Source organism: Alternaria metachromatica (genome assembly GCF_023757995.1).
Source record: "Alternaria metachromatica strain BMP 0045 chromosome Unknown scaffold_15, whole genome shotgun sequence".
Taxonomy (NCBI): Eukaryota; Fungi; Ascomycota; class Dothideomycetes; order Pleosporales; family Pleosporaceae; genus Alternaria; species Alternaria metachromatica.
In genome coordinates this window covers 335625-351617 of record NW_026055506.1, presented here as the reverse complement: position 1 = coordinate 351617, position 15993 = coordinate 335625, and the positions used below count along the sequence as shown (strand labels likewise).

General features: G+C 52.7%; 5 protein-coding genes across 5 annotated transcripts; 2 read left to right on the top strand and 3 right to left on the bottom strand.

Annotated features, from left to right (window-relative positions):
* Nucleotides 1-392: 392 nt before the first annotated feature.
* On the top strand, nt 393-3075 carry J4E83_006668 (uncharacterized protein; the record flags this gene model as incomplete). The annotated part of the gene is made up of 5 exons (XM_049333579.1): nt 393-557; nt 635-732; nt 783-996; nt 1044-1901; nt 1948-3075. 5 exons carry the CDS (start codon nt 393-395, stop codon nt 3073-3075), a joined length of 2463 nt encoding a protein of 820 aa, XP_049187301.1.
* A 576-nt stretch (nt 3076-3651) lies between these two features.
* On the bottom strand, nt 3652-5052 carry J4E83_006667 (uncharacterized protein; the record flags this gene model as incomplete). The annotated part of the gene is made up of 1 exon (XM_049333578.1): nt 3652-5052. The coding sequence occupies one exon, from the start codon at nt 5050-5052 to the stop codon at nt 3652-3654; it is 1401 nt and encodes a 466-aa protein (XP_049187300.1).
* A 1101-nt stretch (nt 5053-6153) lies between these two features.
* Nucleotides 6154-8113, top strand: J4E83_006666 (uncharacterized protein; the record flags this gene model as incomplete). The annotated part of the gene is made up of 3 exons (XM_049333577.1): nt 6154-6409; nt 6483-6947; nt 7392-8113. 3 exons carry the CDS (start codon nt 6154-6156, stop codon nt 8111-8113), a joined length of 1443 nt encoding a protein of 480 aa, XP_049187299.1.
* A 598-nt stretch (nt 8114-8711) lies between these two features.
* J4E83_006665 (uncharacterized protein) lies at nt 8712-11879 on the bottom strand (the record flags this gene model as incomplete). Its single annotated transcript, XM_049333576.1, has 3 exons — nt 8712-8802; nt 8862-8945; nt 8992-11879. 3 exons carry the CDS (start codon nt 11877-11879, stop codon nt 8712-8714), a joined length of 3063 nt encoding a protein of 1020 aa, XP_049187298.1.
* A 793-nt stretch (nt 11880-12672) lies between these two features.
* Nucleotides 12673-15558, bottom strand: J4E83_006664 (uncharacterized protein; the record flags this gene model as incomplete). Its single annotated transcript, XM_049333575.1, has 6 exons — nt 12673-13165; nt 13443-13642; nt 13806-14297; nt 14352-14849; nt 14896-15221; nt 15273-15558. 6 exons carry the CDS (start codon nt 15556-15558, stop codon nt 12673-12675), a joined length of 2295 nt encoding a protein of 764 aa, XP_049187297.1.
* Nucleotides 15559-15993: the final 435 nt, after the last annotated feature.

Genomic DNA, 15993 nt, shown 5'->3' with positions numbered 1-15993 from the left:
AAGCAGCTACATTCATGCCATGCACTCGATATGCCATTGCCATTGCGATAGCTCTGCCTGTGTAGTACAAGCAAAGCCGCTGTCTGCGTTCTTCGTCATCGTCATGAGTGTTCTGTCTCTGCCAGATTGCATGTGCAAGGCTGGGCCGATGGCGCCTTACCGCTTTGGGCCTCCCCCGGACTCGCCGACAATCGACGCGCGACATTCATCACTCACATCACCAAAAAGGGACATCGGCACTCGCATCATCGCCCTACCCACGAGCCCGCCGACACCACGACAGCATTACCCATCGCCATCTCACAACGCGCATCTGCTACCCACCATTTCTGGCCTCTACACCATATCCACACGTAACTCACACGCGTCGCCGCACGCGAGGCACCGCAGCCATGCCGTCTCGAAAACGCGCCGCCGACGAAATGGAGGCTGAGGCGCCTGTTGAAGAGCCCAGCACACTGCAAAAACTGCGCAACATGTGGCAGTTTGCAAATCTGGCCCAGTACATCAGTCTCTTTGGTGACGCGGTCAAAATCGACAAGGACTTTGACATCGAGGTACATGCCCTTTGCGCCTGGCATCCCAGCCCGGCGCGCATATGTTTTACAAGGACCACGAGCTGACACACGTGCAGGAATTGGAATCCGAATGTCTCCAACCACAGCCATCCGACAAACTCGCACAAATTGGCCTAGCGCTGCTGAAGCACGTATCGTCACACAAGGGCTTGACGTAAGACCTGGCCATTGCGCATAGTCTCGATAGTACTGACATGATGGTAGACCCGAAATCTTCGATGAATACACCCGCCGACAGTATGTCGCGAAAGCGCCCGCCCGAAACCCCTTTGGCGAGGAAGAGGAGCCCAACAAGTTCCACGACTTCGACGTCTTCACCAAAATACGCGTCTTGCAACAACTTTCCGTATGGACGCTCAACAACCCGAACACAATAAGAGAGAAGATTGGAGCGACGGACAGCGAGCAGACACTATGGGTAAGCATCACTGGGATTGGTGCAGGGCAACGACTAACATGCGACAGCGTATGGAGCCCACGGGCTGGGACTCGCAAGAGCGATCGCTATTCGTTCTCGACGACAACCGCATGTACCGAATGACCGATCCACCACCTCCTCCCGAACCTACGAAAGCCAAGGCCAAATCCAAACCAAAGCCCAAGAAATCGAGAGGTTCAAGAGCCAGCAAGCGACAAAAGGCGTCCACTCCCGAACCCGAAGAAGCTGAGGAGGAGGAGCAAGCAACTGAAGAGCAACAGCCTCAAGAGATTGACGACGGTCTCGGCGGCAAGAAGTGGGAGTGCATTTGCGTCACCTTGGAAGACTACCAGGAATACATGAGCAGCATCCGGAAGAGTCGCGATCCAAACGAAAAGGTTCTATACAAACGCCTTCAGGAAGACGTTATGCCTGTCATGGAGGGGCTGGCAGAGGAGCAAGCAAAGAAGCAGGCCCGCAAGATGAAGGAGTTGGAGAACATGCAGAAGCTTGCTACAGCGAAGCGCTCGTCCCGAATCTCGTCGCGACTCGAGAAACAGAAGGAGGTTGAAGAAGCCGAGGCTGCGGAACGTAAGAGGCAGGAAGAACTTGCGATGGCCAAGGCGGAGCAAGAGAAGCAAAAGAAGATGGAGGAGGCACAGGATTCTCGCAGGATGACTCGTGAGCAACGGCTGAAGGAGCGTGAGACGGCAAAGATTCTGAAAGAAGAGGAGCTGCGTAAACTGCACGAGAACGAACAGAAGCTGGCCTCAAACAATGCCAGGCTATCGGAGCGACACCTGAAAGCCATGATGAAGAAGCATGAGAGTGATCTCAAGAGGCTTAACGAGGAGGAAGATTGGTTCTTTGACTGCGAGAAGTGCGGCACTTACGGCTCCAACCTGGTGAGTATTACTGCACATCGACCATGCATTCCGCTGACTTTAGTAGAACGACAACACCCCACAAATATCGTGTGAGAAGTGCAATGTCTGGCAACACATGAAGTGCCATGACATCACAGAAGAACAGGCCGACGATTCGAAGTTTACGTTTGTTTGCACTGCCTGCAAGCGTAAAGAGGGAGAGGCGGACGAGCCGAAACTCCCTTCTCTCAAGCTACGATTGACATCTCAGTCACCACGAAACCAAGCAGAAGCAAATGGCAACGGCCCCTCTATGTCAACGAACTTGTTTGACGCAGTACAACTACCACGACCACAAGCTTTCCAGCCCTCCATGCATCCCGCACAGCCATGGGTCGATGGCCCGAGTCTCTCTCCCCGTGGTCAAGCTCTAGGTCCACCTGGCATACAAAGATCGGAAGCCGCATATGGATCACCCACCAAGGGCGCGAACGGTAGCATGTCATCGCCAATACGATCTCACTTCTCGTCTCCTGGGCACAGAACTGGCAACGGTCCAACATCGTCACCTCCACCGTACAACCTCGAACGGATACCGAGCAGCCCAACAAAAAGCTTCCACATGCCACAGCCACAGCAGAACGGCAGCTCTTTCGGCGGTCCCAACCCCTTCAACTCGAATCCATTCGGCCCACCACAACCCGCAGCACCGTATGTGCGGAGCTTCAGTCGCCCAGCATCAGCAGCAGGCCCAGGCGGCTCACCAGTAAAGCACTCACCAGCCGCCTCCCCCCGTCCAACCAACGGCCTACCACCAAGCTTCAACTTCAACAGCCCGCACTCCTCCTTCCCACCCAGCTCCGCCAACCGCCCCTCCTTCTCCCCGACCAAACACAGTTCGCCCGCGCCCCTCCCAGCAAACATGTCCTCCCCGGCCCCAGCACCAATGCGCATAGCTCCATCACCATCGTCCCAAATGCCCGCGCAGATGCTCCCAGACCCCATTCCCGCGCCCTCAAAACATGACGCCATGCGCCCGGTATCAAGCCATCAAATGTCCGAGACGCCTATCTTCCCGCCCGTCAAGAGCCTGGAACCGCTTTCCAGTCCGACCATCCTTGATCCGCCCGTCAAGAAGTCGAGTCCGGCGCCGAATAGGATTCTTGACGTAACAAATGGTTCGAACGGATATGATCATGGAAGCAGTCAGTGAGCCTCTGATGCACCCGATGCAATTTCAGGTCGGAGGTTCTGCACTTTCTCTCATGGCCAAAAGGATAGGCCTCTTGTTTCAGCAAGGCTACGTCAACCCTTTACACCCTGTTTCCTTTTGCCTACTATCCTCCTTCTTTCTCTCAGCAAACCGTTGCGGCGTTTTTGGGTATCAAGGGCAACACGTCAACTAGACATTTCATAACAAGTCTGGCTCAGGTCCATCTCTTGCATAATTAGGGTATATGGAGTGGGTGGGGTTGGGGCATGTCGACGGACGATGTTTTTCTCTGGCAGGAAAGCATTGGTGTGGGTCATGAAAAGACGGTTGCATGCATGGAGTATTTTCACTTGGTTTTGAGCGTGGTTTCTTGCGGCTTATAGCTTTGTTTGACTCGGGGCGATGGATTGATTGAAAGGCCCTTTTGTATTATTAGATGTACCATCGAGAATGGAAAATTGAGTATATTGTACAGTGAAATTGTTCTGGTTATGTGGTGTGGGGCGGTATGCGAAGGGGTATCTTATGCATCTCCTCACATCGCAAGTAAGATATAGATACAGTCTTCTCACCAAACTATTCGTCCAGACGATACGACGTATTCGCTATATCAGTTGGGTTATAATAAGGCGTCTTCATGGGACACCAATCGTCGCCGTCGTCGTCTTCGTCGCTATCCTCATCTTCCTCATCGCCATACAACTCATCCCTCCTCCCGTTCATCTGATTACTGACAATAACCTGCTCAGCCAGTGCTTCAAGAAGCATATACCTATCTCCTCCACCATCGCCAACGCCATCCCCCGCACACCCCATCAAGCCCTCATACTCACCCCCAAGTTCATCAATAACCGCACGCATCTGCTCACGGTCAACATATTTCCCCACAGCACCCCAATCGGACCCAGGTTTTTCCCCGTCTACTATAGGAATCCCCTTCCAAGCCTGCCGCAGTATCTGCACACAATAGTGGAAAAATAGATAACACTCCCTCGGTCTACCCTCCCGACTAGAAACAGGGAATCCTACTTTCGACCCGTCGATATCGCGGAGTGGAACTGGCCTACGGGCATTTGTAAATGAATTGATGTCTTGCATTAGCCCACCCGTCTGTTCGGTCTCTCGGTTCTGCGTGAAGATCTTGAGTTTGTATGCTCTTGGTGTGGTATCGTTCCACAGCGCGATTCTTGATGGGGATGTCGGGGAAGAGATATCGGGAACAATGGCCATGATTCCACTGTCGAAGCGTGCCCCCATGTAGTCTGGTAGGAGGAGGCCGTTGAATGAGGTAAAGAGGGAGGGAGAGAAGTCGATGTTGCTGAGACCGAATAGTGCGGTGGCAAGGTCTGGGTTGGATTGACAGGCGAATACAGGTAGAGCTTCAAACCGCCGATAGGCTCCGTATTCGTAGGCCCCGGAGAAGATGTTCCAGAGATAACTCCAGTATCTGCGATTGTCTTTTTCCCTGGGGTCCACCATTCCTTGGTCTGCGATGATGGAGTTTCTGAAACCGTGGGGCGCGAAGGTGGCTTCGATGTTGAACCGCGATGGAGGTATGGCAGAAACTGGTATGAACGACTTCAGTCTGGTGCTCTTTTCAGTCTCGACTGCTTCAGCTGCAGTAGCAGCACGTCGCTCGTATATTTTCCCTTTCAGATCCCAAGCCATCATGCTCTCCTTGAACAACCGTGCTTTATCCGTTCTCATGAATTTGACTCCAGGTCCATGATCGTCGATATAGAAGGTACGATAGTCGTATTCAGCTCTTTCGAGCTGGCACAAGGACAACCATCGACCCAAAACTGCATAATCCATGGCTCTTTCCCAGTACTCTGCACCGGACATATTTCTGTGGTTTAGTTCTTCCCCCAGTGCCTTCATCTTGTCTCTGACGGTCTCTATCCGCGTGGTGTGCTTTTCTGATTCTTTCTCCCAGGCTTTTGAGATTCGCGAAGAGCGAGACGAAGACGAAGACATGATTGCTTGCGTGCGTGTGATTTCGGATTATAAGAGAATGTATTGGTCTAGGATATGGACTACGAAAGGTGTGCAGTTATATTTTGGTAGGAGTGTATGACTCTTTCGTAACGTAATGGTTGGTACCGAGAAGAACATGGACCTGAACCGTAGAACGAGTCAACGTTTCTGGCACCCATTTAGTCTCAGTCGCATGCACAGTAATTTCCTGTCACTGTTGTGATAATCAAAAACTGTGGGTGGATGTTATGTTCTCCCAGTTGCGTGACGTCATGTTGCTCACCCTGGAAAGGCAAGAGCCTAACGCTGGTCAATAACCCTTCTGGTCCTCTCCTTCTTTCTTCGCACAAACAACGACTTGCGCAGCTCTTCCTAGACAGCGATCAACTCCCTGTTTTCCATGACTTCGAATCGAAAAGCTTATAATTGCACGCGAAAAGTGAAAGAACGGCCGTTGCATGACTGCATCTCCTCCTCGCACCTGCCGTCCGGATGTCGCGACGCACCTAGACTTCCCCACCAATCGAGCCACGCTACCTTCGATGAAGGATACGTGCGCTGCAAGAGATATTGGGCATCTAGGGTGCGCTTGAGATGCTATAGTATGGCGTAGCTACGTTCGCCTAGGCATTATTCAGGTATTGCCATGCCTTCGCAACGCCCACAGGCTGCGGTGGACCTTTCCGTATATTAGCCTTCCGAGATGCATGGTATCGGAATTGGCGACGCTGGGCTCTTTGTCATCGACCATTTCCCAATTCTGGTGGTGGCTGGCTGAATGATAGTCACTTCGGCAGACTCCACGATAAGTGTGCACTGAGGTATTGGCCACATAAGTCGCACCAAATCATCGCCTAGACGTCCAGGCGAGCCTTTTTCGTGAAGTCGTATAGATGCGACTGCTCATTTGCTAGGTCTGCTTACAGCATTGTGACTGACTGGGATTGGTACAGGAGTGAGGGGTAATCGTAAGGCTGTTTGCATATTAGAAAAAGCCTTGGTAATGTTACCTTCCCATTCTATCCCCTCGCTCTTTGAACCTTGGGAGATCAAGGAGTGTTCGCTATCAGCGCCTTTCCCTCTCTGAGAAACGCACGTACGATGGGCAAATCGCGACGACCGCGTGTGACAATACCGACAAGGATATTTGTCTTCTGCGAAGGAACGGGACAGAACGCGACTCAAAACACGGAACCCACGCAAGATACAAATGTCCAACGATTCAAGACATGCGTGCCCGAGTCAAGATTTGTCAAGAACGTTGGTGTGGCCGGTGTAGGAACTCATGCGCCTGAGAATGCCGGTAGGATGAGCGTTCCAAAGATAGTGGACAAAGGCTACCAGGCTACTGGAGGAGGTCAGTGAACCTACAGTGATGCATTATAGCTATAAATATGCGTCTGGGAATTTCAAGTAACAGGGAACTGCAGATATTCACTCCATCATCCATGACCTGTACTTCGACCTCTGCGCAAAGTATGAGAACAATGCCGGCGCAGAAATTCACTTGATCGGGTTCTCAAGAGGTGCCTTTGCAGTGCGTAGTCTGGCCTGTCTGATTGACAACATGGGTTTGCTCAAAGAAAAGTACGTGACGAAGCACTACAAGGAAGTTTACGAGATCTGGTCATCACAGAACAAAACTAGCTTAACCAGTTGGGCTGAAGGAAAGAGAGGCTCTCTGGCGGTTCATCCTGTCAGCATCACCAGCTGTGGGGTCTGGGATACCGTATCCGCCATCATGGCATCGCCCACCCTTCCATTTGCGAAGACATCACCCACCCTCTCATTTGTGAAAGATACGGTGCCCACCAACCTGAAATTTGCATTCCAGGCGCTAGCGCTGCACGAGTCAAGACACTTCTACAAGCCGATACTTTGGAAACATGATCCAAGTAGCAAAACACATATTCAGCAGTGCTGGTTTGCTGGAGATCACTCCGACATAGGGGGTGGCTGGCCAGATTGTGGACTTGCGAATTTGACGTTGGTCTGGATGTTGGCTCAGTACGCGACACATTTCACCGATGGATTTATCAGAATGGAGAGCTTGTACAGGCGTCTCTGTCCAGCCGGTCCAGGAAAGCGTTATTTGAGTCACACACTAAGCGGAGGTATATGCCCTAAACGTGCATGAGCCAGGTGGAACAAGGCTGACGTTTTATCTTTAGGCAACGTACATCACTGTTCGTTCCCGCCGGCACTACGGGATGGCGTCCAAGTTCGAAAAGATTTCCTGGGGAAAGATGCTGGAGAAGATGGGAACGCTTCATTCGAGAATTATCACCGACAAACAATACATTTCACGGTTCGTCTCTTTCTAGCTAAGAATCGGCCAGAGGTTACACAGTTCCCCTGTATTCTTACGACTGGCTCTACTCGACTCATGAGTCGAAATGACGCTGAGCAGCGATCCGTGGCATGGGTACTGGATATCATGAAGAAGAATGAGATAGAGAAGGAGAAGGACGACGAAAACAACACAAAGCACGATGGGAAGAAGAAGCGTGGAGAAAAGAAGAAAAATCGTCCAGATACCCTTAGAATTTTGGAAGATGAAACCACCGAGTGGGAGAACACAATTATCAACACGTGGACTATGAAAGCACAGAAACTCGTTGACAAAGAAGTCGGTAACATTTTCGAGAAAGGCATCAAGGACTATAATATGACTATCGCCCAAATCGTCCGTGGATACAAAGATACTCGCAAAGCTCGTGGCCTCAATTCCGGACAGATATGGGACGCGTGTAAGCACAGATTCATGATCCAAGAGGCGTGGCGCTGTAGTCTAGAATGGTTTCTCCGTGAGAACAGGAAGCAAGGGACCTGCGAAGCCGCACACAAGGTCCTCTACCGTCCACCCGTGGAGGGAACCACTACCAAAGAGACGTTGGATGACCCACATAATACCCCGGATCCTCGTGACGGGAACTTGTCAGACGGGCCAGCGCTATCCACAAGAGTCAAGAGCTTGGAGAAGAGGAAGAAACAGCAGAAGAAATCAAGGACACTATCCGAAGACGTCACTTCATACGACAGTCAGCGCGTCAACAGTTGATGGCCCCAGGAAAGATTAGCTTAGACGGCGATCACAGTGTTGGAAGGTGCCAAATACATTTCTACTACCCTAGAGCCGACGTTGACGTTAGGCCACCTACTTTGCATGTTTTTATCTCAATGTAGGCTCTAGGGTGTTTAGCTTTTGCCTTGTATGAGGTGGAACTATTATGCCTGCGTGGTATAGACTAGTAGCAGCTGTCTTCGATTCAATTTCATCAACGAGCCCTCGAGCGCACGCAATGTCTTCTGCAACATGACCTCAGGCTGCTTTCGTAACACGCCGTTATCACCTCTACCTTCAAAAGGGCTTTACTTAATCATGGCGTCAGTTAGTACACATCAATGAATATCACGATTTCTCCATGTCTCCACTAGCCATCACCCACAATTTCAACATGACTTGCAAATCTCATCCTCATATTACAACTCCCCAACTACCTTTATGCTACCCAAAACGCCTAAACAGCGCCGTTCACCGTACCCAAAACACCAATGTATGCGAACAATATGCAAACACGCTCAACAGTAGATCGTCACACACAACAGCACAGCAGTAGCAGCAAAGAGACACAGTCAAAGTCGCCGCGATCAAGCCTTCAACCTCCTCTCCTCACATCGAACACAAACCGGATCCTGACTCTCACCGCGAAGGAAATACCTCCCATCTTCAAACGGACCAGAGCAGCACTATTGTCAAGTTAGCAAAAACGTCACTTCACACTAAGAACAAGACCGGCAAAACTTACAACGCAAACAAAGCACCCCACATGCCACTCCGCCCCCAGTGCCTTGACAACCGTATCGGTAACCGGTTTCCTACACCCCTTACACTTCGTACTATACCGATGCGTATGACAATTAACACACCAAGCATACCCATCCTTCTCTACAAACGGCGTGTTGCTATCAAACGGATCACCACACTGAGCACAGAAAAAGTGACCAGCATGCCACTCGGCACCACAAGCCACAATAACCTCACCTTCAATAGGTGTCTTGCAGCTCTTGCAGCGGGGCGAAAACAGCTCGTGGAAATCGAGGTGGCAGTAGAAGCGGGGCGTTTCGTCTGTGCCGTCGTCGTGCTCGAGGCGCGCCATGGAGTCGGCGGTGGGGTGCGAGGGCAGGTACGGGATGTCGGCGCCGGAGAGGCGGGCGCGGATGCGCGAGACGCGTTCGGCGTGTTTGTTGGAGGGTTCTGGGTAGAAGGCTACGCATTCGAGGTGCTCACCGCATTGGTAGCAGGCGAAGCATTCGGGGTGGAAGCGCGCGCCGGAGGCGGAGACGATGCGGCCGGCGATTGGGAGGGCGCATTGGGCGCAGAGGGCGCCGGTGCGGACGGTGGTTGGGGTCCAGTGGGTGCGAGGGGTGGCTGTGCCGTTGTAGCTGTGAGACTTGTTTTGGGCGTTTGGAACTGGCAGTGGTCGTGTTGACGCGGCTGGGCCGAAGCCTTTGGGTGTGTTGACGTTGATCGAAGGCACTGAAGGGTTGACGTTGATCGAAGGTACATTGCTGTTGCGTCCGCGAGTCGGAGCTGGGGTCTCATTGACGGATATGGTCGGAATGTCAGGAGTCACGTTGATAGATGGTGCAGTCGCTCCCCTTCTCAGCGCGGGCGTCTCGCTCACAGAGATGCTGGGAATTGGTGGAGCGTTGCCTCTTGATCCACGGTTTGGCGCCGGTGATTCGCTAACGGATATCGAAGGGACTTCCGGTGTTACAGAGATTGAAGGTGTTGTAGAGCCTCGTCTCGGTGTTGGAGTCTCGCTGACTGATATGCTGGGAATAGGCGGCGTAGCACTCGTTGGCGGAACGTAGGGGCCACGGTTGAACATGTTCTTCCTGGCCGAAATCGACGGGGTCTCGGACACGGAAATAGAAGGAACTGGCGGCGCTGGTGTCGTCCTCGAACGCGCAGGCGCTGAGTCAGATACATTGATACTAGGCAGAGGAGCAGCAGAAGGACGAGTTGGTATATTGGCTTTCCTTAGCGAGCTGGTGAGCGGCAGAGGTCTCGTTTGGGCTGGAGGGTCCTCGTAGATGTTGATGGTAGGTTTGTTTTTCAGGTTGAACCGTCCGGGTGCGGGCGCTGAACCAGACGAGCTGCTAGCCTCTGGAGCCCCAGGCGGTCTTGGAGTTGTGCTTCGTTCTGGTACGTCCGGTGCGAGGCTGGTTTTCGGCTCGGAAGGAACGTTGATCTCTGGAACTTGCGGTCTTGGGGTGATGTTTCGTTTGGGCACTTCTGGTGCGAGACTGATAGTAGGTACGACAGGCTCAGTTGCGGCGTGCTCCAGTGGCGGCGGGCCAGATTTGGTTGTGTTCAAAGGTTTTGGTGCCAGATCGGGTGCAGCAGATATCTCTTCCTTCATTTCAATCACATTCCAGTTCTTCTGGAAAGAAACGATCGGTCGTCCGGGAGCATCTGAGACAGCGGTAGGGGTAGGCAGCTTCGTACTACGGTCCTTCAGACGAAAGCCTGTGGCAGCACGAAGCTCGTCGCTCCTGATCTCCTTGCCATCCTTCATCTTCACCTCCGGAACATTCTCCACGTCCGCCTTGACATCTTCTGCTGGCTTCGATTCTGCCGAGTTCAGGGTATACGCTGCGTTTCTCGATTGGGTCGGTGGGTTCTTCTGTATCTCGTAGCGGTCGAATCGTTTCGTCGCAATGGCAGGATCCGTGCTGGACCTCACCAGCGGGTTCCCCTTGATCGATTGGAAACGCATAAAGGGATTGCGCCGTATGCCTAGTGGTAGTTTTTCGGTCTTGGGTGGTTCGGCGGCGGGGGTGGGTTTAGGAGCAGGCGGTGCTTCCTCTTCGGGTTCTTCGTATATCTGGTCGTTCGGGTTGGAGAAAAGACTACCGCTGATGGTTCGACGGGGTCCGCTGCTTCTTCGTCGTTGCTTGAAGTCTGGAAGGTCTGAGATGGCTTTGGCTAATGCTGGTGACTCGCCGTTCTTACCCTTGATAATGCCAAAGCTGCTCTTGGTAGGCGACGCGATTCCAGCAGCTGATGTATCGGCATCGCCTGCGCGGCCGTTGCTCTGCAAGCTGCTACTCCGGCTCCCTGACGCGGCACTCCCCATCGAATGTCGCTTCCGCAGTTTAGAATTGGCCCGTTGCAGATCCTGATCCTTCGGCTCGACGCTCCGACTCCTCTGCGCGCTGTTCTTCCTGGCCAGACCCGGGTATGCATACGGTTTGGTCGGACTGGCCGCGGCCGCATGGGGATTGCAATGCTTCCAGACCAATTCGACGGCTTCATCTCGTGCGGCCTCGAATATCTTGCCCTCCTCCTTTGCAAGTTCCAAGTCCTCCATGGCCACGCGTATAGCGCGTGCCTCGTCCTGCTCTGCCTGGCGCTGTTCCCTCTCGCGGTATTGCACGCTGGGTGTGCGCGATCGTGACGAAGATCGTGATGTCTCCCGCCCGCGTGGTGGCTGCACTAGTGGCCTTCCAACACTGGCTACGACTCCATCTAGGCTCGCTTTGGACGTTGTTCGGGTATGCGACTTCGGTTCGTGCGAGGAAGCGGGACGTGCATCGGCGTCGACGACAGGGTCTGTGAAGGTACGCTGTAGGGAGGAGATGGCAGTCGAGTCGGACATTCGGTTGCTGGATCTATTCGACCATGTGTTGAAGTGTGCAGGAGCAGGTCGAGCTCCGGTGGGACGAGCGGGGCGGTTTGTGCGAAGGTCTTGAAGATAGCTCTCTATGCCAATCGTCAGTATGGCAAGTGCGAAGGCGTCGCTGTAGTTCTTACTCATTTGGGACGGCGAATAGTAGGCTCCAGGCCCTGGTGACGCAGCACCTTCCCTCTCCTTCGACGTGAACATTGCGAATATACGTCGGCCTCGGTGTTTACTGCTCTGTTTGCTGTACGGTTGTCGGTGCACCAGTCGTGAGTGCCAGCTTTTCTGCCCAGAGAAACAGGGATAGAGAACGATATGTGAAGAAGTGAAGATTAATTGTACGACCCGACGCAGCGAAAAAGCGGTGGTGATGTGGTTGCGATGCTGCACGTAGCTTCTCGATCCGGTTGCCCAGCAACTGCAGGTGTGACGCAGACCGCCCCCATCCCTGCAAGCCTCATTATCCCCGGATCTTCAGGGTCCTTTCATCGAGAGCATGGCTAAGTATCGATTGCAATCGATATGAAATGTTAGCTTCAAAAACAACGAGTTCGCCTCGATAATGACATCTGTCAACGCGTTCGCAATTTCGATCCGAGGTGGTTCCGTCGATGTACATGTCTAGCCGCGTGCACGGATCCGGGGGAATGTCACAAGGACCCAGGATGATACCTGGGTATGCCAGTTCCAGTCTTGTTTTTACATGGTAGTATACAACGTTCGTTCTATCCGCCCTCTATAATGCGTAGGTAGCACTACGTCATCTAACACCGTCGGCAGGCGATTTACCAGAAAGCACGCGAAGCCAATGTGCGCGTGACCTAAAAGTCAAGCCCACCAATGCTATCAGCCCTAACACCAGATCCAATCAAAGCGAAAGTGGGTATCCTGCTATTTCAATGTACACATCCCCAAACAACGAATCCCATCATACTCCAGCAGCATTCGGTTGATTCTCATGCCCAGGGCCAACTGAATCCCATCCCATCGTGACGCTTTCCAACATCGAATCCCAGGACGCGTCTGCCATGGGCGTCAGGCCTGTCCCCGCGTTCAACGCTGCGTATTCCCATTCGTTACCCATTACGAAGCCATCAGTATAAGCTTCGTTGCCCATGTTGCTGGGTAGATTGAAGCCATTTGTAGGAAACGTTCCTCTATTAGCTGCGAGGTCTGGGAAGACGCTGCCAGAGCCTGGCCCCGTCATCTTTGGAGATGCCCGGTATGGCATGTTGTGTTCGATTGGTTGGCCTGGTGAGTAAGAAGAATGTGACGTCGAGCCTCCTCTTGACTGTGAGCTTATTGTGGCGGGGCTGGGCTGATCGACACCCCTATCGCCTCCGGAGAGGTCCATCTCGTTGTCCTGGAAAGTAAAACCACCGGCGGGCCCGAAGGCTTGAGCTGCAGTACTTCCGAAGCCTCTGTTTGCATCAAATTGAGATGGTAAAAAGGTCGCATTGTGCGCATTCATGTCGATACTGTCGATATTGTGGAGTTGGAATGGCGGAGCAGGGGCGCTGCTCGAGTATTGCGTATTGGAAGTCGATGCCGATGTGGTTGGAACGCCGTTTCCGAACGTACTGGGGGGTGCGGCAGGTTGATTTGGTTCGCGTATATTGATTAACGGACTGCAGGCGATTTGCGGATCAGAATGGATCGAAATGATGGTAGGCTATGGGTCAGGAATTAGTAACTTACTTGGGATAACTCTGACTCAATCGACTCCCAATCGTATCACTGAGTCCCTGGAGGACCTCTGGAGTTTGACTCACTTTGCGCGTGGGCTGTGTGTATGGCTGATGACGCATGCCCTGCAGACCTGCACCCTCTAGATCAAGATCTAATTGCACCAAGAACGACTCTGTGAGTGGGTTCTTCCGTCGAAGAGCTTCCATCGCCTGTAAGAGGAATTGTAACGAGGACTTCATCTGTTGGTCTTTCGGCCGCGTCTTCAGGTATTGGACGAATACCCTTGCTGCTACGTAAACACAGAAAGATATAAAAGGATTCATCTGCCCAAATCAGTAAACGCCAATCGTCGGCCGTTACCAAAAGACTTACTGAACCGAGGTCCATATGACTGATCATCCGCATGATGGAAGCAATCTCGGCTGCTGCTGTTACGCAACGAATCTTGCTTTCATTGCTGACGCTTGCTGGTAGCCGGAATTTGTCTGCTTTGAAGATGGCTGCTTGGTGAAGACATATTGCCGACGTATGTATGCACATGTTCGTGAACACTACGTTGGGTTCGGCTATACCGGATGGCAGGCGTATGCTATCCGGCAGGCTCAGCGAGGTCTGCAGAAGTATACGCTCGATGCTTCGATGTCGATTCCAGAATCCGCCATTGATATCGTTCTCGTTGTCATCTGACAGTGGTCGATGTAAGTGAAGCAGATTACGGCCAAACATTGCAGCTGTAAGGACGATACCGCCAAGTGGTTGAAGGTTTTGCACGCCATTAGGATTGAGTAATTGGTCCAGTGATCCAGTATCCATGGGCTTACTCTTGTCGAACGCTTCTTCGCTTGCTGGCAGGTTTGTCATGATCTAAAAAAACAGTCAGGCTTTGCAGTAGTATGAGCACGAGAGGTCTGTCCTTACGTCTTTCTCATCGTAGGTCATGGGCCAGCCAGTTCCAATACTCGCGTATCGATCAATGCAAAAGGTTAGCCAAAAGGTTCTCCGCCGTTCCTCACGCTCGGTCCAATCCTTGGGTGGAGCCAGGCATTGCTTTACATCTAGTCCAACTCCGTCCAGGCGATGCAGCTGCATCATCTGGGCTAGTCTTGAACCTCTCCCGGATGACATCCAGGCTCTTGGGAAGTACATCTGTCTGAACTCGTACGTAGCCATCAAAACCCATGTCTGGCAATGCGCAAGGGTGATGGTCGACTCTCCGTGGCCTCTCATCTCATCCATCTGCGCATATTTCCTAGCACGTTGGTAGAAATGCTCTTGTAACGCCTCGTACTTGTCTGTGATGGAAGCGGCTAGGGTCCACATGATATACCGCAGGCAAACCGGTGGGCGCGCTTGAGGAGACAGGTTCAGTGCGGCCATAAACCGTGGTCTGTGTATGACGGGCAGTGTGAGATGGATCTTGGAGAAGTATATTTGATATCTGGAATAGCGTCAGCGCAGCCACCATGCTACGGGCCAGGTTCTGCTCGTACAAATCGTCCATGATTTCTTGGGGAGGTAAAGGTTCCTCGAGCCCAAGCCCTATCATCTCCCACGAGGTCTCTTGCCCCGCGTCGTTCCCTGGTATACCGATATTTTGGAATGGGCTTGCGCCATTAATCCCCGACCGACCGGCCGCTTGAGTATTGCCTGTTGTGTTGGGCACATCTCTAGAATTCGGCAGCGATTGATTTACAGTGTTCGCGACGTATGCGGAAGCGGCGTCCTGGTGCGGGGCGTCCTTGCTCGAGTCGGTTGTGTCTTGTGTCTTGAGGAGGGTCTCGACTTGCTCTGTATCCCATGAGTCAGTACCATCCACCAGCAGAAGTATGCGCAACTTACGCAGCCGTTGTTCGAGCAGCTTGACGTAGCCGCGCTTGGGTCCACTTTTCTTGCGTACTTCGTCGTATGCGCAATCGTGGTTTAGACGTTTACAGGTCGAACATGTTGGCCGGGTGCCGTCGCATCGCAACTTCCGCTTCCTACACAGAACACAGGCAATCCTCTTGACCTTGCTTGATCCATCCTGTTGCGTTTCCTGACTGTTGGTAGCATTCGGGTCTTGCGCTTGTTGGGAGAGGTCGTTGAAGAACGACTCGTCTGGCGATTCGGATCCGTTGGAAGCCATGTTGGCGAATCTTGCTGGTCTTTGGCAGTCCAGGAGGAGTCTTGGATCCACGTTGGTTCAGACGAACCGCCCCCGCGTAAGCACGGCTCAAACGGATGAGGGTCCTCTGTCAAGCCACGATTTCCGTTTGATTGCGAGATCTTAATCGAAGCTACGTCGGCAGTTTAACGGTCGCTCTAAGCGTCGGTGTCGGTGAAGACCTCGGAGTCTCGAATGCGCGCGGGTAGGCACCAGCGGTTGATCAGCACTAAGAGCGCGTTATGCCTCTAAGGTGGGTGTAAGAGTAGGACGTTAGAAGTGCATGTGCTATTGGGTGTAGAACAGGCCATGGCTGAGCTACGTTCATGTACCTGGTCTCACCTGCAAGGCCGTCCGCGCAATGCGTGTTGCCTTAAGCGTGAGGTGATGTGCAACGTCGAGCATATGGACTAATTA